Raw genomic sequence first — 24,787 nt, forward strand, 5'->3', positions numbered from 1 at the left:
GTCCTCAACTACTATTGAGATTGATTGTAACCACCTAGATGACAGCATAATCATAATTTATCAATTACATTTACAGCTACAGAAGAATGAGTTGCTCTAGAATCAATGAGGACTCTACACATCAAACCAGAAATAAGGAACTGACCTGTGAGAACGGTGTTACTGGCGGCTATCTCTCCTGGAGTCAAAGCAAAGACTCTAGCTGGCACTAGGTTGTCATTGTTGCCTTGCCCAGCTCGTACCTTCCACTGTGGGCAATCCTTCTTCAGGTGACCTGTCTGACAGCACTTGTAGCACTTGTCTGTGCCTACCTGATATTCCCCTAAATTCTGGCATGAGCATTTAGGGCAGCTGGGGTACTCAAATTTTCGGTTCTAATGATTTCCGCGGTTATGACCATTGTTGTGACTTTTGTGATTGTTATGATTGTTGTGGTTGTTACAATTGTTGTGGTTGTTATGATTGTTATGGTTGTTACCAATTGGAGTTGTGGTTCTGGACCTCTTGTCAACGCTACTGCTCTGCCCCTCTTGAGCCTTTCTCTTATTTCCCTCTTCGAAGGCCTTGTTCTTGTTGGCCTCCCTTCTTGCAGCATTGTATTTCCATATAGGGTTCTCTAAGTACTCTACATAAAGGGCCTTATCTAATACTCAGCATAACTAACCACTTATGTACTAGTCATCTTCACATCCCAAGCAATCATGGGCTTTAATACTCTCACAAACATTTGGACTCTCATGGCTTCAGTTGGTACTATCTCGAGAGCAAACATTGCCAACCTATCAAACTTTTGGGCATACTTTGTGACAGAAAGGTTGTTGTGCGTCAATGTTACGAAATAGTCAACCCTGATTGCTAGTACAGTCACACTATAGTACTTCTTGTTGAATACTTGAAGGAAGTCTACCCAATTCATGGTGTTCAAGTCACGTGTTTGCTTCGCCACATCCCACTAGATACTGGCATCCATCTTGAGTAAATGAGTAGCATAGGAAACCCTTTGACAATCATTCAACTCCTTGTGATCAAAGATCACCTTGACTGACTTCAACCAGTCCTCAGCCACCATAGGGTCGGGTTTTCCTTCAAAATTTGGTGGAGACTGTTCCCGAAAGCATTCATAGACCGGCTCGAATCCATAACCCAATAGCATTGGAGCAGATGGAGGTACTGGTTGTACGAGAGGCTTAGGTTGTGCCCTTAGTTCTTGTGGGGCTTGGGGCACTTGTTGGGCTTGGGCCAGCTCATCCTCCCTTTGCATCAATTGATCCCTTAGCCTTTCTACTTCTGCAGCTAGGTCCACAGCTGGGGCTGCTAGTTGAGCTGATGGCACTTTCATGCTAGGGATTTCAATGGCATTAGGGTTTGTAGGGGCGCCTCTTCCGTGGTCTATTCCCCTTCCTCTACCATGTCTTGCGCCTCTTCCTTCTAAGGAACCAAAAGAAATCATCACAAGAGAGGATAAATTGCATAGTGTTTAACTACTTAAGAGTAAGGTTTTCATGCATGCTCTTATTCATACAACATCCAAAGTTCACAAAAAGCGAGAAGAAAAGATAGGACTTTAAAGTATCCAAAATCACCCAAAAGCATCCACATAATTATAATATCCAAAATGTGTCCAAAAACATCTAACAAAACCAAAATATTTAAAAGTAACCAAGGGTCTTAATGGAAGTCCCAATTATTTGAGTAATACTACTAGGTTGGAAATTTGGGAAAGGACTCTAGTCCTCCACGTTGGACTCGTCCCCTGAATCGTAGTAAAAAATGTCATCTGAAGTGTGGAAGTAATCGAGGGTGTTTGCTAGATTCTTCCTCCTCTCATCCACCGCTGCAATGGCATGCATTGCTTCCTGACACGCAATTTATCCTTCCAAGTCATGAACTATCTCATAGCTCTCATCCAACTCCCCATCTTTGTTCCGAACAAGGATCTACTCCAAACATTGGAAATCAAAGTTCTCTATGAACCAATACATGGTGTACTCGAGAGTTACAAAGTCCAAATCATCCTCAACGACGTCGTGACATGCCGCGGTCAGCCATAGGAGAGGCTCAGGGTGTATTGCCAGTGTTTCCCTCAACACCCAATATTGATCAATGGGCCATAGGAGTGCCTCTCTTTCGTTGATTACTCCCTGAATGCGTTTAAAGACTGCTTGGGTTTTTTTTAGCACCGTAAACCTCCAGTCTCTATAGCTGGTGTCGACCTCAACCTTTGTTATCTCTCGAATCTCCTTAAGTAATTATTTCTTGGTGGTCCTAATAATGGGAGGCATCATCTCTATACTGCAGTCACAAAACTAGTCAACTCAAAAGAAGATCAAACAAATAAAAATTAAAGCAAATACTTACAACACGATGAGATGATATTTTCTAGTCTTTAGCATGTATGCGGAGAGTCCTTGGAAACATGAACAATCAGTCTCTAATACAATTTGTAACAATGCCCTATTCTACTCTCTTGGTAAAACGACACTCAGTTTATAATTATTAGAAAAATATCATTATTGAGAAAAGTTCAGTGGGGCCTTGTCAAAACATGCAATATGGGCCCAATAATTTAAAATGAAGTAAAGTGTCTTTTATGCAATTTTAAAAATTATAGATTAAGTCCCACTGTATCATAATAAAACATAAAAATAAACAATTCCATAAGTATTATTGGCATTAAACTAGATTTATTAATCATTCATGGATGCCCCGCGACATACATGCCTAGATCTAGGAACACCCCACATTACAGTGCGTGCTAATGAAAAACCCTATTGCCTACCTGAGAGGGGGAAAAGTAAGGGGATGAGCTAAAAGCCCAGTAAGAAAGTACAAACAAGTAAACAACAATTCACATAAGCACAACACAAGTCTATTCTCATCGTAACATAAGCTCACAACATATCATATCATAATCATATCATCATCATAACATAATCATACACTTTATCTGAATGTTTCATACTAACAAATAAAACAAACAAGTTCTAATAGGCAACCAATAAATCATCCTCTGTGAGGTACTCAGGAGCTCTCGTCCTAAAATAACATCGGCGCATCCGTCCTATGAGTTACGTCATACCTTAGTAACTCCTTTGTTGTGCCACGTTCAACACGCTAACAACCTCTGCTTTTCATACAACATACAAGTAGCTCATCTCATAACATTATATCTCATACAGTCAACATAAACTCATAGAAATTCTAGCTAACTTCCTTACCTCAAGTCCAAGCAAAATAAATAGTTGTGTGCTTCACAACAAGCCTAGATATATGAAAATAATTTTAAATAAGTTTGAAAATTTTATTTATACTCTCTTTTACTAAAATAAATTTACTTAGTCCCATAAAAATAATGTTACTTAATTAATTATTTTCAAATAAAAATTGCATTATTATAATAAAGATATTCCATAATTAAAGTATAGAAAAACATATTTTTCATGTATTAATACCTACCAGGATCATACATATATAGATATATGAAATCAAACACAATTAGATTAGAGATTACCTCTTGTAGCCCATCAAGTGTTCACGAATCTTTTTGTATAAATCACGATCTTCCTATCCTTTTTCTGAAAGCCCACACCTTGATCTTCCAGACCAATCCTCAAACACACAAGGACGTGTGTGGGTACATATGATTCAAAAGGTTGATTTAGAACTTTCTAGATGTACTAAACACATTAGATCTAGAGAGGTTTGATAAGAGAGAGAGGATGTTGTGAATAGATTTTTCAGGTTTAGAAAAATCTATCGCTTTCTTTTTCTAAGAGAGAGTCTAACAGTCAAACAACTTTGATCTCTTAAAAATCCTCTTCCTAAAAGTATGGCTCTTTCAGTTTTATAAAGAAAATTAACTTAATTAATTGTAGTGACCCAAAAAAAATTATTATTTGTCATGTTTTATTTAATTGTTTGTTTATTACAAAATAATTTGAATTGTTTGTTTTATGTGAATTAGGATTTTATTGATTTATTTGGAATAATTGTGTAACTTGTTTATTTTATTATTAATGTACATTTTAGTGTGAAAAATTATGTGGTTAGAATAGGTTGCATTTTTTTATTTTATTTACTTAAATGTGTGTGCCGAAAATTGTGTGTGTGAGAGAGAGTGAATGTGTTTTAATTTTTATTTGTTTATTTCTTTTAATTTAAGAAGAATAAAAGAAAGGTAGCATGAACCAAGACTTAATGTGAGTGTTAGGTTCATTTTAGGTTTGTTTTAGAGATTGTTTTATGCTATGTTTTTAGTTATTTAGGATTGTTTAGTTCAGATTTACGCTTGTTTTCTTCTTGTTTCAGGTTTTAATGGTCAAGTACATAATATGGACTAAAATGAGAAGAAACATGTTAAATATGATGAATAAGATGGATTTAGTGTTGATTGTTGGGTTTCAAGACATTATGTGTGGAAAATACTACATTAAAGAGGCTCAACACACGTTGTTTATGCTCTATAATGCAAGTCTGAGACTTCAAGCCGTATTTTGACTATAATTTCTTCACTTTCTGGAAACACTTCTAGAAACAGAAGTTATAGATATTTCTCTTAGCTTTCCATAGCTTTTTGAATCATTCAATCCGGATTTATATCGGAGTTATGATAAAAAATACGATGAGAAGATGCTGCAGGTTGTTTGAAATGAGTTCAGTTTTATTCTGTACAAAGTAGCGCCCCAGCGCTGTCGAGAAACAGAGAGCATGATTTAATGCAGGTTGTAGCACCTAGGAGCTACATTTCAGCACCCCAGTGCTATCAGTATTCCAGAAACGTGTTTTGTGACTTATCTACAACGCCTCAGCGCTATCTCGTGAAGCCCCGGCGCTAGGGTCCGTACGAAAACAGAATTTAGGGGAATTTTTAGGGGTAATCTTGTCTTTTCATGCAAAAATGAATTAGGGTCTATAAAATCTTCTTTAATGACGTTTTTAGGGGGGAGGTCAGATTAAGCAACAAGGAGGCTAGAGAAGTGTTGATCCCTAAAGAGGGTGTTTTAAAATTTAAACTCGCAAGTGCACGAATTGTTTCAGAATATAATGTTCATGTAAGTACGAGGTCGAACCCATGGGAGTTGACTAACATCAAAAGAAACTATTTCAAACAAAGCAATAATATTCTAACCTAGTTCCAAATATTTGATGAGATTTTGTTTTAGAAAAATAAAAGACAAGTAATAAAAAGATTTAAGATTAAATAGAAAAATGGTTTTCAAATAAGATAAGTAAAATAAGATTATTAATATATTAGAATCCACAAAATGCAAGTTCAATAGTATTTATAAGTATATTGATTCCCAAGTTTTGATATAGTTGAAATAAATCACACTATATATTTTTTCAAAATATATTTTCTATTCAAGCACAAGTTACTCTTTCAAAAAGGTAGGATTTTTCTTCACTTATATAAGATATAATTTCTAAGCATTAGTTGTGTTACAACCTAATGAAACTACAAAAAATCAAAGAGATTATGTTTAGGCAAAATATGATACTTATGCTCTAAGAATTAGATGTGAACAATTTAATGAAAAACATTTAATCAAAGAATATCATATTTTTGCATAATGAAGAACTAAGTGTAATATGCTTTAACACTCAATAATAGATGAAAAATGCATATCTTTGATAGAAAAATCCATAAACAATGTTACACAAATGGGAAATCAACATACAATAAAAAATACTATCTAGTTACATTTTGCTTCATCATCATCTTAATAACCTTTGAAAAAGATTAGAAGCTCATAACTAGATTGAAATAAAAATTACAAAATAACATACTTGACATGCTCTTCAAAAGATGAAAATGATAGAAACAATAGTGAAAAGAAGAGAGAAAATGTGGAGTGTAGAAGAGGTTGAAAAAAGATGAAGAAGAAGAGCTCCCCAAATGGTCTTACAAGACTCTATTTATAGGAAAAATATGGAGATTAAATTAATCAAATTAAAATAATAAATTGATTAATTTAATTGTGTTGGGAAGTGGTAGGATAAATAGAGTAAGTGTAAGAGTATTGGAAAGATGAAATGTTTTGTTGGGTAAAAGATTAGTGAAAAGCTAGGGTAAAAAAAATAAATTAGGAATGTTTATTTAGGTAAGAAAAATAGGGAAGAGTGAATTGATATTTTGGTGAAAAATATTGGGAATAAAAATGTGAGTTTTTGGTCTTATTTTTGTGGCTTTGGCATGGTTGACTTGGGCTAGGCAGATGGTGCTTGAGCCGAAGTGGACTGAAGAAAGGACTTGGGCTTTGGTGGAGAGAAGTCAGGCGTTGGACCTGGTGGCTAATTGGGCTGGAGAGGATTGATATATGCTGAAGAAGCTGGGAGGCACTCCGTACGGACGTTGATGCAATCAGGAGGCGTGATGGAGTTGAACGCTGGAGAGAAGGGACGTTGGTGTGTAGAAGCTTTGCTGAAGGAAGAAAAACGTGATGGGCCTGGCTGGAGCGGGCCCAAGATTGGGCTTGGGCTAGTGGTCCTCAAAAATGTCATCTTCTTATTTATTTTTTCTCAAAAATGCCACTTTTCTTCATTCTTTTTTCCTTACTTTTCAAAGCCCAAAATTGCAATAACTTCCCTACAAAATAAATATAAATTAAGTCATGATAAAATATTTTCAATTATAAATAATTCAACTTAATTCTTTGAAAATATTAATTATAACTTAATTTATATTTAACATTTAAGCTCAATAATACTACATTTTTTACCTCAAATTAAACAACAATAATTCAAATAATTAACTCCAACATTTTACAATAAAATAACTATAAAAACACACAAAAATCTAAAAAATTAAAATAAACCTAATAAATTCAAAATTACTTAAAAACTTAATAAATCAATTAAAAACTCAAGAATTAAGCAACAATTAGCACATAAAAAGTGGTAAAATAACTCAATTTTGTAGAGTTATCAAGAAGAAACAAAAACCTAGAGTTCTTTTCTTTATCTTTTGATTTAGATTATGTTAAATTCTATGTTTATGTTTGATTTAGTCATGTTTATGAACTAAATTTATGTTTAGGTTTTCTAATTGACTCTCTTGAAACTCTATTATGATTTAATGCATTTATCTATTTCTTCTTCACTGAAATCTATTCAGTTTGTGTTTATTGTGTATGTAATTGACTGCGCATCTTTTACATATGATTTATGAATTTGAATCAAAATCTGAAAAGTGAGATTTGAATATGCTAAAATTGAATAGACATAGATTTCAATTTAGAACGAGAGTATCAAATTGGTTTATGTGATTTAGGGTTGTATTCATTGCTTCCTATTGTTTGAATTGACCATAGAAATATAGGGAATTCACATTAGGTCGAGTTTTCTATTTCTTAACTCGAATAGTTAACACTTTTGCATGCCTATCATTTCAGTGAGAAGAGTTTCAGTAGTAATTGAATTAAAGAATAATAGAGTGGATAGTAGAGAAGATTAGGATTCCTAATTGTTTCATAGTGAATTTAATCCTTGTGTTCTTGTTATTATTTGATTTATGCAATTTTCATTTATTTCTATTTTCTTATTTTCAAATTTCACAAATCCAATTTTCATTAGCCAAATAGAAACTAGAAATGAATTATTTGGTAATTGAGAAATCGGTCTTCGTGGGACGACACTCATTCTTATCGAGATTTATTACAAATTGTGATTATGTATACTTGCGTAGCTATAAAATTCGCAACAAGTTTTTGGCGCCATTGCCGGGGACTGAAAAATTATCAATATTAAAATAGTTAATTTTATTTCTAATTTGGTTGTCTTTTAAATAATTTCTAACTTGTTTGGCTGCAGTTGTTCTCTATCTCAGGTACTTTCTTTATATGCGCAGTAGAAGAGGAGCTGACAGTCTAGTTCCAATTAATCTTGAGATCGAGAAGGAGTGCAAGCGAAACCGAAGAAACAAGAGGGCTGAAAGTTCCACTGTTGTTACCGCAGATATTAATAACAGTGTGGAAAACATGAGCGGGGGAGCACTACAAGATCATAATCCTGCTGGTCAAAGACCTCTACGAGACTATGTACTCCCTACAGTCACAGGGGTACACTCATGCATCTGTCCACCAGTAGTAGAGGCAAACAATTTTGAGATCAAGCCTGCTATCTTGCAGATGGTCCAAACTAAAGTTCAATTTGGTGGCCTCCCCACTGAAGACCCCAATATGCACATAGCCAATTTCCTGGACTTGTATGCCACTTTCAAGATGAATTGGGTGAGTGATGATGCCATTAGATTACGATTGTTCCCATTCTCACTAAGGGAGCGAGCGAAAACTTGGCTGAATTCACTTGAGGCCAATACTATCACCACTTGGGATGCTCTAGCTCAGAAGTTCTTAGCGAAGTTCTTTCCACCTGCTGAGACTGCTAAACTGATAGGGGAGATCAATAACTTCTCTCAACTTGAGGGAGAATATTTGTATGATGCTTGGGAGAGGTTCAAGGACTTGATCAGAAAATGTCCCCACAGTATTGAGAAGTGGATGTTGGTCCACAACTTTTACAATGGTTTATGCGGTACCACTCACACAATAATTGATGCAGCAGTGGGAGGAGCGTTTATGAGCAAAAGTGCTAATGAAGCTTATGAACTCTTAGAGGAAATGGCCACTAATAATTACCAATGGCCAAGTGAACGAGCGGGCATTAATAAAAAGGTTGCAGAGGTTCATGAACTAGATGCAATCACAACCTTAACTACTCAAGTTGTGTCTTTAACTAAGCAGCTGCAACAAAATACCAATTCTGCCCAAGTTGTGCAAGCCCAAGTAATGTGTGAATTGTGTGGAGGGCCTCATCCTTTTGACCAGTGTCAAGCTATTTTAGACCCCAACAATGTCCCATTAGATCAAGCTCAAGTCCAGGCAGTGGGTAATTTTCAGAGGCCCTACAACAACCCCTACTCCAACTCATATAATCCGGGGTGGAGAAACCATCCTAACTTTTCTTGGAGAAATAATCAGGACAAGCAACAACCGTTTCAACCACAGTATCAGCGGCCTATGACTCAAGCTCCACCACAAGCATCAACCTCTCAGCAACCTAGGCCACCAGCTCCTACAAAACAGCCTAGTGAATTGCAGGCTGCCCTATTGACTCTCACCAACACTCAAACTCAGTTTATGACTGAGACTAGATCCTCCTTCAGAAATTTGGAGATGCAAGTGGGGCAGCTGGCCAATATGTTGAATACTAGGCCCCAAGGGAATTTGCCTAGCAATACTGTGGTAAATCCTAAGGAGCAATGTCAAGCTATCACTCTGAGGAGTGGGAAAGAAATTGAGGGTCCTTCTTTAAAAGAGACTCAAGAAAAAAAGGCAGAAGAAGAGGAGAGTTGTGAAAAAATTGAGCCCCAAGTGGAGGAAAAGGTTACTGAAGGCCTTGCAACCAAAGAGAATATTCAACCGGTAGTTATTGATTCTAATGTCAAAATCCCGTATCCACAACGACTCCGGAAGAAATCTCTTGACAAACAATTCTCAAAGTTTCTTGAGGTGTTTAAACAGATTTACATTAACATCCCATTTGCTGAGGCTTTGGAGCAAATGTCGAGTTATGTGAAATTCATAAAAGAGATTTTATCAAAGAAACGAAAGTTGGAAGACTTTGAGACAGTGGCACTTACTGAAGGGTGCAGTGCAATTCTCCAAAGGAAGCTTCCACAAAAGCTTCAAGATCCAGGGAGTTTTACTATCCCTTGTACTATAGGGAAATTTGAATGCAAACATGCTCTTTGTGATCTTGGAACAACTATCAATCTCATGCCACTATCTGTATTTTGGAAGCTTGGTCTTGGTGAGGCAAAGCCTACTACTATTACTCTTCAGCTCGCGGATCGATCAATCAAGTACCCAAGGGGAGTTATTGAAGATGTGCTAGTCAAGGTAGACAAGTTTATTTGTCCAGCAGATTTCATTGTTCTAGACATGGAAGATGATGCAAACATTCCCATTATTTTGGGAAGACCATTCTTAGCCACAGGGAGAGCACTAATTGATGTACAAAAGGGGGAGTTGAAGCTGCGAGTGCAAAATGAAGAGGTAACATTTAATGTTTTTTCAGAAAGTCATATTCCAACTTGTTGTAGAGTGGATGTGGTCTGTAGTGGTGGTAGTAATTTGGAAACCACCAAGAGAAAAACCAATGCTAAAACTGGTAGTCGAGCAATTCGTCATTATTTGAAACAGTTTTCTAGTGGGAAGGCTCGAAGGCTGCACGAGCGGTGGAAGGCTTCAACGATTAGCAACATCAAAAGATGAGTTTTTGCTTATGATACTATGGCTCTAAAGGATGAGCAGGGTGGACTTGACTCGAGTTGAAATTTGATGAAGGAAGTGAGCGTCCAGCTAGAGACGTTAAAGAAAGCGCTTTTGGGAGGCAACCCAATGTTATTTTTAATTCAATTTTTTATGAGTTTGTAATTTTTATTTTCTTTTAAACTCTTTTTAATTTTTGTTCTTATGCTTAGATTTTATTTTCAATAATTTTTAGTTAGTTAATAATTTTTTAATCGTGAAATACATGAAAGAAAAAAGAAGAAGAAAAAACTTTATATTGACCTGCAGCGCCTGGGACAAACTGAACTTTCCAATCACCGCCTTCGTCACCTCCATTTTGATGATGTTTAGCTAGACTGTTGGTAAGTTTTCTTTCCTTTTCTTTTTATGTCACATTGGGGACAATACGTCAATCAAGTTTGGGGGAGGAGTCTTACTATTTTGTGTGTTTGTGTTGTGTTGTTAGTCTGTGTTTGTTGTTGTTTGAGTTATATTTTAGTTAAATGTTGTGTTGCATTGTGTTTGTGTGAATCAAGTTGTCAATGCTAGCCTATGAAGTGGAAGAAAATGCCGTGCAAATTTTTTGAAATTTTTTATCAATTGAATCTGTGTGCTTGGTTAGACTGCATTGGTAGCTTGTTTCGATCCATAAAAAAAATTGAATGTTTAGCCATGATTGAAAAATGCTTTGCAATTTGAATTTGAATGTATGCATTGTTAAAAAAAAATTGGCTTGTGGTTTGATGAATGAATGAATCTAGAACTTGCTTGTTTATCATTTGAGACGAAATCCTAAATGAGATATGCTTAGGAAAACGATTTAGGCAATTTCTTGGAACGTTTGAGCTTTTCAAGCCAACCCAAAAGTAATTCTCCATTGTTACCCTTGTTGAGCCTAAAATTGTCCTCTTTGTTGCTTGACACCAATTGTGAGCCAAATAGATATTTTGTTAGTTTTCATTCCTTTACCAAATTACTATGAGCATATGGATAAATATTGGGGAATGAATTGTAATGGGATGTGATTAGTTTGTAATTTGGTGTATTGTAATTAAGAGTAAAAAGAGAATTGAAAAAATATACAAAAATATATATATATATATATACAAAAGCAAAATAATAGAAGTTTAAAAATCCAAGCTACACTCTTTGTATGCTTTCACAAAAACAAGTTTGGGGGAGTTGAGTTTGAATAATAAAAAAAATGTTCAAGTGAAATAAGTGTTTCTCAACCTTTACTTGGGTTCATATGGAGTTTTCTTTGGGTGAATTGTTGGTTTGTAAGTTTATATGCTTATGGTAATTTGGAGATTAAATGACATATATTTACCCATTGCGTAAGACTATTGTTATGAGCCTAAAGTCCTAGTGATTCTTGAGCATATTTTGTCTACATTAGTGGAGAGTGGTGAACAATGCAAGCATATAGATCAATGGTTCGATGGGTTGATGGTGAATTTTTGGCATGCATACATAGATTCAATTATTGAGTAATTTTTGTGGTTGTGGTTGAATAGGCATTTTTGGATTGAATCAAGTTGTTGGTGTGGTTTAACTAAAATTCTGGATTGTTTCTACAAATCGGGATTTTGGACTTTTGTGTGAGATTTTCTGACATTGAGTCTAATTCAGTATTGTTGACTTGATTCAAGAGTTTGTGTCATCTGTGTTTTTGAGTTTTCTAGTTTTGTCAGTTTAGTGTGAGTCTTTACTCGAGGGCGAGTAAAGGTTAAGTTTGGGGAAATTTTTTAGGTTCATTTTAGGTTTGTTTTAGAGATTGTTTTATGCTATGTTTTTAGTTATTTAGGATTGTTTAGTGCAGATTTACGCTTGTTTTCTTCTTGTTTCAGGTTTTAATGGTCAAGTACATAATATGGACTGAAATGAGAAGAAACATGTTAAATATGATGAATAAGATGGATTTAGTGTTGATTGTTGGGTTTCAAGACATTATGTGTGGAAAATACTACATTAAAGAGGCTCAACACACGTTGTTTATGCACTATAACGCAAGTCTGAGACTTCAAGCCATATTTTGACTATGATTTCTTCACTTTCTGGAAACATTTCTAGAAATAGAAATTGTAGATATTTCTCTTAGCTTTCCATATCTTTTTGAATCATTCAATTTAGAGTTATATAAAATAAGTTATGATAAAAATACGATGAGATGATGTTGCAAGTTGTTTGAAATGAGTTCAGTTTTATTCTGTACAAAGTAGCGCCCCAGTGCTGTCGAGAAACAGAGAGCATGATTTAATGCAAATTGTAGCACCTAGGCGCTACATTTCAGCGCCTCAGCGCTATCATTTTTCCATAAACATGTTTTGCGACTTATCTACAGCGCCTCAGCGCTATCTCGTGGCGCCCCAGTGCTAGGGTCCGTACGGATACGGAATTTAGGGCAATTTTCAGGGGTAATATTGTCTTTTCATGCAAAAATGAATTAGGGTCTATAAAATCTTCTTTAATGACGTGTTTAGGGGGAGGAGATTAGATTAAGCAACAAGGAAGCTAGAGAATAAACAAAAACCTAGAGTTCTTTTCTTTATCTTTTGATTTAGATTATTTTAAATTCTATGTTTATGTTTGATTTAATCATGTTTATGAACTAAATTTCTGTTTAGGTTTTCTAATTGACTCTCTTGAAACTCTATTATGAATTAATGCATTTATCTATTTCTTCTTCATCTGAAATATATTCAGTTTGTGTTTATTGTGTATGTAATTGACTGCGCACTTTTTACATATGATTTATGAATTTGAATCAAAATCTGAAAAGTGAGATTTGAATATGCTAAAATTGAATAGACATAGATTTCAATTTAGAACGAGAGTATCAAATTGGTTTATGTGATGTAGGGTTGTATTCATTGCTTCCTATTGTTTAAATTGACCATAGAAATATAGGGAATTCACATTAGGTCGAGTTTTCTATTTCTTAACTCGAATAGTTAACACTTTTGCATCCCTATCATTTCAGTGAGAAGAGTTTCAGTAGTAATTGAATTAAAGAATAATAGAGTGGATAGTAGAGAAGATTAGGATTCCTAATTGTTTCATAGTGAATTTAATCCTTGTGTTCTTGTTATTATTTGATTTCTACAATTTTCATTTATTTCTGTTTTCTTATTTTCAAATTTCACAAATCCAGTTTTCATTAGCCAAATATAAACTAGAAATTAATTATTTGGAAATTGATAAATCAGTCTTCGTGGGACGATACTCATTCTTATCAAGATTTATTATAAATTGCGATTATGTAAACTTGCGTAGCTATAAAATTCGCAACAATGAGTCCTGAACATTTTCCTTTTATTAAGAAAAGAAAATAAAATAAATATAAAATTGCCATCTTTTAGGATAAGATGATAAGGCTTATATTTTGATTTGGTTCACATTGGGAAAAGGGTTAGGTGAGGTGTAAGGAGAGGAAATGGTGGGATTTAACTTATTCTATGGGATAAATTTTGAGCTTTTCACACTTGGGTGCTCTTCTTAGGGTTAGGTCACTAAAGGGTTATAGATAGAAGACATATGAACCTTGTAAACCATTGTTGTGTGGCTGCCCAAATTGAGAGAGAGAAAAAAAAAAAGCAAAGAGTGCACGAAAAAGAGAGTGTACCACACCAATTTTTTTTAATTAATCGTGTGCCTTATTTTATTATTAATTGTTAAATGTTAGGAAATTATATTTAATTTTTCAGTAGAAATTATGTGAATTTAATTTGTTAATTGTATTAAATATTTTAATTTTCAAGTTCATGAGCTTTTGTTGTATGCACCAAGGTGTATGGTTAGTAGAGATGCACTTGAGCACTTGTGTGTGTGCATGTGCATGGTTGCATGGTGAGCATGCAATAGTTTCCCTATGCATAATTTTCTTTTTATTTTATTTATTCAAGAAATTAAAACAAAATAAAAAGGAAAGAACTAGAGAGATAGGGCCGTGAGCATAAGAATTGGGAAACCTCTTCTAGTTAATTATTTATTTTATTATATTTTTCCTTGGTGGAAATTAGAGGTAAGTAGATAAAGAGACAAATTGGGTGAGGTAACACTTGATGATTAAACTAAATACGGAAAGGAAGGATTGAGATGAGAGGATGTAATTTTTCTCCAGGTGGTCATGTATAGAGAGGAAGGGAGAGGCAATGGGTGCTCAGTCAAGTTAGTGTGAATGCATAGGGAAGTTTAAATTCTAGGACAATGCAACCAAGACATAATTTTCAATATCATGGATTTTGGGAGAGGCAATTGGGGAAAGATTGAAGCCAATTTTGGGCAAGTGACTCAAGGGGTTCTGCTAGGTTAAGAAGAGAAAAAAGTGAGTTTTAGAAGACTCATTTGTGGTGGATACCGAATCCTAGAGAGAGAAGGAAGAAAGAAGTGCTTGTGAGGCTAGGAGAAGAGGAAAAGAAGAAGGAAGAAGGAAGGGATTAGGGTTCGACATCCCTAGGGTAAGTATTTGGTTAATAGTGGTTTTGCTTTTAGTTTTGATTTATTCCTCTAAGTATGTTTCTTCTTCTCATTGCTAAGTCTCTCTTTTTCTCCTTCCTTGTGGTTCGAATATGGTGGTAGGGTATTCAAGGTGATTGTACTGTAGGATTCTTGTCACTCTTGTATTCTTGATTCCACAAGCATGAAAGGCAATGGATTCTCTCTCATTTTGATTGATTTTGTGTTGATCTTGGATTTTGGCTTTGAAGTATGGAATGATATCAAATTTCTAGCCTTGTGGTGGTTTTTTTGTATTTTGATTCTTGTTATGCTTTTATGGTTGTTGTTGAGACGAGGCATGATCATGATATGAGAGTTTTTGGATGGTGTATGGTTAGCCTAATGCATGTTTTGGGGCTCTTGTTATTGAGTCTTTTGATTGATAAACATGCTTATGGAAGTAGGCATATTATTTTATGTATTATATCAAGGCATGCTAGGGTCTTGTATGTGTTGTGCTTGCGTTTTTTTGGCAACCTAGGGTGCTTATGTATAGTACTAATATTGTTTAATGTATTTTCAGTGTTTTGAAAGTAGAAACATGTTAGGACTTCTTACATTTTTGCATGTTTGATTTTAATTCCCTTCCTAGCTTGTTGTCACTTGTAAAATTAGAAATATGCTAGGATTTTTCTTTGAGTTTTGGAAACAATACGGATTTGAAACATGCTATGTAATTTTTGGCATAGGCATAATTCTTGAATGATGAGTTGATGTTATTCCTTGTAGCTAATATTAAAACTATTGATTTGGAATAGGTTAATTGGTATTATTTTCATGACTTGTGCCATGAAGTTTTCGGTCTTGTGAGTGTGATTTAAGATGATTTAATTTTTTATTGCATGCTAATGGTAATATTAAAATATATAAAAAGGATATAAAGCATGCTAGGTTAATGATTCAACATGATTAAGAACATATTTAAGCAAATGTATGCTTTCTGAATTTTGTTAACTCTAGATTGGTAAATTATAAATTTATTAGTAAGAAAGCAAGCTATGACTTAAAATGCATATTTTAAAAGCAAGACAACAAAAAGAGTGATTTCCATATGTTAATAATGTATTTTCTTAAATCAAAAGCATGCATTTTTTTATTTTTTTTTTCAAATAATATTTTTTTTAATTCAATTATGTGAATTTAATTAAATAAAATGCTTGCTGGAATTTTGGGTTTATTAAGAGAAAATGTCTTTTGATTAAGATAAGTAAAGCATGTACTCAAATAAATTAATTCCTAGATTTTATATATGAAATATGTGATTTTTCCACACTTTAAAGATGTATTTTCACATTTATATTTATGCATTTTTTTATGATAAGTAAAATTATTTTCCTAAAGGTGATCAAGAAATTCATTGGTAATTATAAGTAATTACAAATCTTGTCACATTCTTTTTATTGTTATTTAATAATAAATGGGATTATTATTTTATGAAAAATTAAAAACTAATAAATTATTGGACATTAGATTTTTGTAATAAAGTTTATGAATGACAAATATGTGGTTAAAAGAAATAATGAAGTAATAATTAAGTGGTAAATTATTTATGCTTGCTGAATTTTAAGAAAAGGCAATATGAAATTAGCATGTAGAATTTATTGACTTTAAATGTTAAATTTTAAGAACACTCCCACGTATGCATGTTAAGTGCAAGTGTATTTTTATGTTCAAACATACACCTATTATTCAAACATGTGATTTTTATTTTGTAACCATGAATGATTGATTAGTAGAATTAACCTTATTCTTTTATGATTTTATGTGGAATTATTGTATGTTTGTAATTGTAGTGCAACTTGTGCCACGTGTGCATGGCCCATGCACACGTGGGGTATGTATGTTGGCATGAGTATTCTTACGTGATTTCAAAGACAAACATTTGATTATGATAATAGGCTCGTTGTGACGTTTTCGCACTTTACTCTGCTTGGATTTGAGGTAAGGAAGTTAGATAGAATTATCTATGTATTATGCTATGAAAGGTATGACTTGTTATGTTGCAAGAAATAAAGTGCTATGGAAAGTGTAAATTCTATGTTTTGATATGTCATGATAAGCTAAGTGTATGAAAAGTGGAATTATATGTTTTGATATGTTATGATAAGTCAAGTGTTATGGAATGTGTAAATTCTATGTTTTGATGTGAACTGTGACACATGCACTTGTATGATGAATGAAAAGAAAAGTTTCCTAGCATGTTGAATGCGATGCAACAAAAGAGTTACTAAGGATATGACGCAACTCAAAGGGCGGACGACCCGATGTTATTCGAGGACTCGAGATCATGTTTACCTTATAGAGGAGGTCTCACTAGCTTATGTTTTACTGGTTGCCTCAAGATGTGACATGGACAAAAGAGGAGCCATGACCACAAAGAGTATGTTTATGATGTGTGATTGTTATGTATGACTATGATTTTGTTTATGATTATAAACTATGAGAATGAAGATGATATGTTTTTCCATGAGTTTTACGATACATGTTCTTCTTGCGTTTTCTTTGATTTTGTTGTACTTCCTTACTGGGCTTTTAGCTCACCCCCTTACTTTCCCCCTTCCAGATAAACAATAGTGTTTCTCCTTGGCACACGCAGTGATGTGGGGAGTTCTAACGTCTAGTATGTATGGCGTGGGGTGTCCTATGAATGAACAATGATCAACTTGAGCGCCAAGAATAAAAGAGGTTGTGTTATGATTTTTAATTAAATTTTGTCAGTGGGACTTACAACTTTATTTCATTTCTGAATATTTCATAAAGACCCATTATTTTATTTTTCAACTATTGGGCCTAATTGGCACATTTTATCAAGGCCCCATTGAGTTTTTCCTTAAAGTTGTATTTTTCTATTAACTATGAGTATAGTGTCATTGTTTTTTAAAGAATAGAACTAGGGCGCACTTTACAAATGATATCAGATTCGGTCATTCATGTTTCCAAGGACCCGCCCCATACATGCTAAAGATGGGAAAATCTCACCTCACCGTGTCGTATGTACTTGCTTTAATTGTTATTTGTTTTCTCCATTTTAAATTTTTAGTTTTGTGATTGCAGTATAGAAATATGTCTCCTATCATTAGGACCACTATGAACTAGTTGCTTAAGGAGATCTGCTCTATACCTAAAGTGCAAATCGACGAGGAGAATGAGAATTGGAGGATCGTAGTACCTAAGATGACTATAGGAGTATGCGAGCGTATTCAGGGAATGATTAACAAAAGGGGAGCGCTGCTTTGGCCCATTGAGCAATACTGGATGTTGAGGGAATCACTGTCAATATATCTTGAGGCTCTCCTTCAGTTGACCATAGCATGTCACGACGTCGTCCAGGGCAACTTGGACTTCGACACTATCACGTACACTATTTACGATCTCGTGGACAATTACGATTTCAATCGTTTAGAGGCAGTCATAGTCAAGAATGACGACGGAGAGATGGAGGAACGTTACGAGACCATGACATGGAAGGGGAAATGGCACAAAAATGAGTGTCGGGATAAGGGCGATGGCTAGCGCCCCTGACTACTTCCACATCTCAAAAAACATTTTTGATTATGATTCAAGGGATGAGTCCACGAACGAGGATTAGAATCCGTCTCAAATTTTCACCAATAAATCATATTTAAATAAAATGGGACTTCTTTTAAAAACCCTTAAAAACCTATGGATTCTTTTTATGCTTTTATTTAGATACTTTGTTGGATGTTTGATTATGGGGTAATTTTGAGAAAACTTTGGATATTATAGTTTTATATTTCTCTCTCTTGCAAGCTCTAAATGTTGTGTGGATGTATGTATGACAACTTTCATGATTGGCTTTAAGCAACCAAAAACACTATGTGTTTTATCTCCTCATATAATTTTCTTTTGGTGACATAAAATTTCATAATGTCTTCAAGAGGAAGAGGAACAAGAGGTGGAAGGGGTAGAGGCCGAGGAAGAAGTGCCTTTGCAAATTTGAATGTTGTAGAAATACCTGACCCAAGGATGCCACCAGCCCAACCAGCAGCCACAATTGCACCAGCTGTGGATTTGGCTGCAGAGATAGCAAGATTGAGGGAACTAGTTGAGACAGAGGGACGAGAAGTTGGCCCAAGCCAGAAAATTACCCCAAGCGCCGCAAGTACCGTTGGCACAACTTGAGCCTCCAGTACCACCACATGCACCATTGCCAATGGCTTACAGTTTCGATCCAGTCTATGAACGATTTAGGAAGCAAGCTCCACCTAGTTTTGAAGGGAAAGCAGAACCTATGGAAGTAGAAGATTGGTTGAAGTTAGTAGAAGCCATTTTTGACCACATGGAGCTAAACGACCATCAAAGGGTTTTGTGTGCAGCTCACTTACTCAAGATGGATGCAAGGATATGGTGGGATGTGGTGAAACAGACTCGTGACTTGAACACTATGACCTGGGCAGATTTTTTTCAAGTTGGCAAAACGTACTACAGTGCAGCTATATTGGCAACCAGGGTGGATGAGTTCATGACTTTGGTTCAAGGGAACCTTTTCATCACCAATTACACTCAGAAGTTTGACAGGTTTGCTAGGTTTGCACCTAAAATAGTACTAACTGAGGCCATGCGGGTTCAAAGGTATATGAGGGGACTTAAGCATATGATTGCTAGAGATGTCAAGATGACCAATGCTGAGGTGGTTAGTTACGCTGAGGTTTTGGACAAGGCACTTGAAGCAGAGTAATTGGAGGACCGCATATGGAAGGACAATGCTGCAAGAAGAGAGGCCAATAGAAATAAGGGCTTCCATGAGGGCAACAAGAGGAAGGCCCATGAAGGACAGAGCAGTGGCAATGACAAAAGGCCTAGACCCCCGGCCACAAATGGCAACAATCACAATAATAATAACCACCACAGCATCCATAACAGTCACAACAATGACTGTAACCGCAGAAATTACTAGAACAACAAAGTTAAGCACCTCAGCTGCCCTAAATGCTCGCGTCGACATTTGGCGAAATGCTAGGCTAGCACCAACAAGTGCTACAAGTGCAGTCAGACAGGCCATCTGAAGAAAGATTGCCCACAGTGGAAAGCATGAGCAGGGCAGGGCAGTAATAGCAATCTAGTGCCAGCAAGAGTCTTTGCATTGACCCAAAAGGAAGCAGCCAACAGTAACACCGTTGTCACAGGTCAGCTCCCTATTTTTGGTATGATATGTAGAGTCCTCATTGATTATGGAGCGACTCACTCTTATGTTACTATGAATATAATTGATAAACTAGGTATCCCTTGTAAACTGTTTGAGCATAGCTTTAGTACCATGTTACCATCAGGAGACATTATGTCATCAACTAGGTGGTTACTGTCAGCTTCTATAATAGTTGAGGGCAGAGAGTGCCCAACATACCTCATAGAGTTAGAAATACCAGAATATGACGCCATACTTGGCATGGATTGGTTAGCCAAATATGGAGCAACGATAGACTATCAGAAAAATATTGTGCAGCTCAGACCGGAGGAAGTAGAACTATTTTCTTGTAAAGGAGAAGTGACGGGATTTCGTACACCCATTATATTGGAATTGGACTTGGAACATGATGCAGCATGGGTGTTCAGCATATTTGGAAAATGCGGTTGATAAATCTAAGGAGACAGAGTTGAAACCAAAAAATTTCCACATTGTTTGTGAGTTTTCAAAAGTGTTTCCTGAGGATTTACCAGGTTTACCCCCAGACAAAGAAATCGAATTCATGATCGAACTTGCACCAGAAACAACACCAATATCGAAAGTCCCCTACTGAATGACACTTGCAGAGTTGAAGGAACTCAAGACCTAGCTACAAGAATTGTTGGACAAGGGGTTCATACGACCTAGTCATTCGCCATGGAGGGCACCAGTCCTGTTTTTGAAAAAGAAGGATGGATGTATGAGAATGTGCATCGATTACCGAGAACTCAATAAGGTCACGATCAAGAACAAATATCATTTTCCCAGGATAGATGACCTTTTTGATCAACTGCAAGGGGCAGCAGTGTTCTCAAAGATTGATCTGCAATCCGGGTACCATCAGTTGAAAGTGAAGGAAGAAGATATTCCTAAAACAACTATCAGAACTCGCTACGGACATTATGAGTTCTTAGTGATGTCTTTTGGACTCACTAATGCCCCAGCGACATTCGTGGACATGATGAACAGAGTACTTGTGGACTACTTGGATAAATTTGTAGTGGTGTTTATAGACAACATCCTTATCTACTCAAATACTAAGGAAGAGCATGAGGAGCTCCTGGGGTTGACGCTCAATAAACTACGAGAGCATTAACTATATGCTAAGTTCTCTAAGTATGAATTTTGGTTGGAATAAGTGACCTTCCTAGGAAATATAGTGTCCAAGAATGGAATAGAAGTGGATCCAGTAAAGATCGAGGCCATTAAAGATTGGCCCCAACCCAAGAATGCCTCAGAGGTACGAAGCTTCTTAAGGTTAGCAAGTTATCACTGGAAGTTTTTCAAGGGTTTTTATAAGATTGCCACACCCTTGACCAACTTAACCCACAAACACAAAAAGTTCACATGGACGGAGAAGTGTGAAGAAAGCTTTTACACTATGAAGGATAAGTTGATCACTACACCTACCCTTTGTGTTCCCACAAAAGGCGGGAAGTTTGTGGTGTATAGTGACACATATAAGAATGGTTTAGGTTGCGTGTTGATTCATAATGGGGAGGTGGTAGCCTATGCCTCAAGACAGCTCAAGGTCTATGAGCAGAGATATCCCACCCATGATCTTGAGTTAGCAGCAGTGGTGTTTGCGTTGAAAATATGAAGACATCACCTTTATGGGGATAAGTGTGAAATTTACACCAATCACAAAAGTCTAAAGTACTTCTTCACTCAGTAAGAGCTTAATATAAGACAACAAAGGTGGTTGGACTTAGTAAAGGACTACGTGTAGCGTCTCGGAATTTTACTTAGCTTGTAGTATTTTAATTTTTTTTTTATTATTGGTTCAAGCTGGGATTTAGTTGGAAACTCATAGAAATAGTTATGGATTTTACAAGTTTAACCTATAGTTTAGAAATATTAATTTTAACATAAGGTTTGATTAATATAGCTGGTCCTAGAAATATTATTTATTATAACCTAAAGTTTAGATAGAATAATTAAGAACGTGACACTTGTCACATGCATGTTTATTAAGGATTTAAGGATTTTAGATTAATAAATTAATAAAAGATAGATCTAGAAGCTCTAGAACCTTCCAGCAACTGTTAGGATCACGTTTTACTCATTCAAAGTTGTTTGAAAAAACTTCAAGTGCGTTGAAAATGTGAAAAAATGTGTTTAAAATATCAGTGTATGCCGATATATCGCAGCTATAGGGGTTGATATGTCGCCTAAGGTTGATACGAAAAACACGTCGACTTTGCACGAACGAAACCACGAAGGCTCGGGGCATAGGTGTGGGCGATATATCGCTTGTAGGGGGCGATATATCGGCCCTTGGTGGCATTTTTGAAACTTCGTGTAATTCGAGCTTAAAACAACCCTCAACAACTTGGACTTGCTCTTGAACGTTTTTGACTGAGTTCTAGGCATCTGTTGAACTAAAAATTCAAATTTATTCAATTTATATTCATTTATTTATTCTTTTTAAAAGGGGTTAGTTTCACTCCTTGAACTCTATAAATAGGACATAGTACTCAGCCATTTCATTCATCATTCCAGCATTCTTCAGAGCCTCCAAGCTGCTAAGTTTATTCTAGAGAGAAAACACTAGGGTTTATGGATTTAAAAGCTTTTCAATCTAAGCTTTTTCTAAACACTTGGGAAATAAGATAGAGTGACATTTCGGTATTGAGGTGTAGATCAAAGTCCTAGACTATCCAAGGTATTCTTATCCTCAAATTTAGTTCATTATAGTTCTTTTCTTTTCTTTCATTTTCTTTTAGATCCTAACTTGATTTTATGGCTTTTGGTTAGGTGTTTAAGTTTCTTGAAACTTAAGGTTTTTCGGTAAGTTTCTATCTTGATGGTTTAGATCTCCTTTTTCTCTCCATTTCTTTAGAAACTTATGATTCTTACTGTTGGTTTTAGGAGTTTTCTAATCCCGTTCTTGTCTCCAATATCCCAGTTTTTGGTCAGGAAAATAGGTTAGATTATATGTGCTATGATATGTTTGTATGATATGATATGTTATAGTGCTATGTTATATATGTATATGAATATGTTTTATGTTATAGTCGCTTGGATATTATAGTTGCTTAGATAGCAAATCAAAACCCAAGATTTTTTTTCATTATTGTAAATTAGAGTTATGATTTACCCTACCTCGATTAGTAGACAGAGGACCTAGATGGGTTATCATATACTATTTTGTGATCTAACCTACCTCGATTAGTAGACTGAGGAACTAGATGGTTTATCACATACTACGGTAATGAGTTAATGGCCATTAATATTGTAGTCCTATGTTTATATGATATATGTTTTTTTTACGTTATATGTTTTATAGTATGTGTTTTAGTCTTATGATTTATGTTATGTTTTAGTAGATTTTGCTTGTTGGGTATTAGGCTCATTCCTTTTATTTTAGATGGTGCAGGAAAATAAGCTTGGATGGCAAGATGGATTCATGGCAGCTTTGGCATGTGTATTGGGGATGGACTGAATGGATGGACTGCTGGAAGATCGATGATGAAGTTTATATTTTTTAGTCTTTTCAATTTATGTACTTATTTTTCCGCAATTAGTTTTTGAACAATTAATTAAAGGTTATGTTTTCTTCAATGTTTTTATGTAAATAATAATGGGATCCCATATTTTGGATTTTTATAGTAAAGTTCTATTATCTCTTGAATGTATTCCAAAATAGTAGTTATGTATTAATAGTTTTTAATGGTCTGAGGTCTTAGAATTAGTCAGGTCATTACACTAAGATTGTGAGATTCTATACCACCCAAGCAAAGCCAACGTGGTGGTTGATGCATTGAGTAGACGAGGACATGGGAGTGTCTCAGCTCTGAGCACAATAGATACACATCTGTAGAAAGAGATTATAAATGTCGGTATTGAGTTAGTAACAGGAGGCCTAGAAAACCTCACTCTACAGTCCTCCCTATTGGAACAGATTAGAGAAAGGCAAAAGGTGGATGAAGACCTAATGAAGCAAGAGGCTTTGGTACAGGAAATTGGTAGCGATGACTTCACTATGTCTAACAGTAGATTGCTGCAATATAAGGATAATATTTGTATGGCTAACACCCTATTCATTACATCCAGGGTCGAAAAAGATGTACCAAGACCTCAAAGTGTTGTATTGGTGGCCTGGAATGAAGAATGATGTTGTTGAGTTTATTGTCAGGTGTTTGACATGTCAATAAGTCAAAGCAGAACACCAAAGGCCAGCCAGGCTACTTCAGCCACTCTACGTTCTGGAATGGAAATGGGAATATATAGCAATGGATTTTGTAGTAGGGTTACCTAGGACCACAAAATAGCATGATTCCACTTGGGTTATAGTGGAAAGGCTCACTAAGTCTGCCCATTTTCTACCAGTTAAGACCACCTACTCAATGGATCAGTATGCAGAGTTGAATGTGAGCGAGATAGTGAGACTTCACGGGGTTCTAAAGTCGATTATTTCTAATCGAGGGTCAGTGTTCAAATCGAACTTTTGGAAGGGATTGCAAAAAGCTATGGGCGCAAAGTTGAAGTCCAGTATCGCTTTTCATCCCCAGACCGATGGCCAGTCTGAGAGGACTATTCAGATCCTAAAAGATATGTTGAGATGTTGTGTGTTGGACTTTTCGAAGTCTTGGATTCGATATCTACCCCTCATGGAGTTCTCCTATAACAATAGCTATTAGTCCACTATTGGGATGGCTCCCTATGAGATTCTTTTTGGGCGCAAGTGTAGATCTCCTTTACACTGGGATGAGGTTGGGGAGAAGCAGATTTTAGGCCCCGAGGCGGTTAGGGAAGCCAACGAGGCGATTGAGAAGATTCGCCAAAGGATACTTTCCGCTCAAAGTAG

General features: G+C 35.6%; 2 protein-coding genes and 1 non-coding gene across 3 annotated transcripts; 2 read left to right on the forward strand and 1 right to left on the reverse strand.

Moving 5' to 3' along the window:
• The first annotated feature begins 7,838 nt into the window (after positions 1-7,838).
• On the forward strand, positions 7,839-10,274 carry LOC133829307 (uncharacterized). Its single transcript, XM_062259113.1, has one exon. The coding sequence runs from the start codon at positions 7,839-7,841 to the stop codon at positions 10,272-10,274; it is 2,436 nt and encodes an 811-aa protein (XP_062115097.1).
• LOC133813757 (small nucleolar RNA R71) lies at positions 8,385-8,488 on the reverse strand. The gene has a single exon (XR_009884756.1). It is a non-coding gene; the product is annotated as a small nucleolar RNA R71 (small nucleolar RNA).
• Positions 10,275-18,966: 8,692 nt separating the features above from the next.
• Positions 18,967-19,491, forward strand: LOC133829320 (uncharacterized). Its single transcript, XM_062259117.1, has one exon. It carries the CDS (start codon positions 18,967-18,969, stop codon positions 19,489-19,491), a length of 525 nt encoding a protein of 174 aa, XP_062115101.1.
• Positions 19,492-24,787: the final 5,296 nt, after the last annotated feature.

The sequence above is a fragment of the Humulus lupulus genome, chromosome 1, assembly GCF_963169125.1.
Source record: "Humulus lupulus chromosome 1, drHumLupu1.1, whole genome shotgun sequence".
Taxonomy (NCBI): domain Eukaryota; kingdom Viridiplantae; phylum Streptophyta; class Magnoliopsida; order Rosales; family Cannabaceae; genus Humulus; species Humulus lupulus.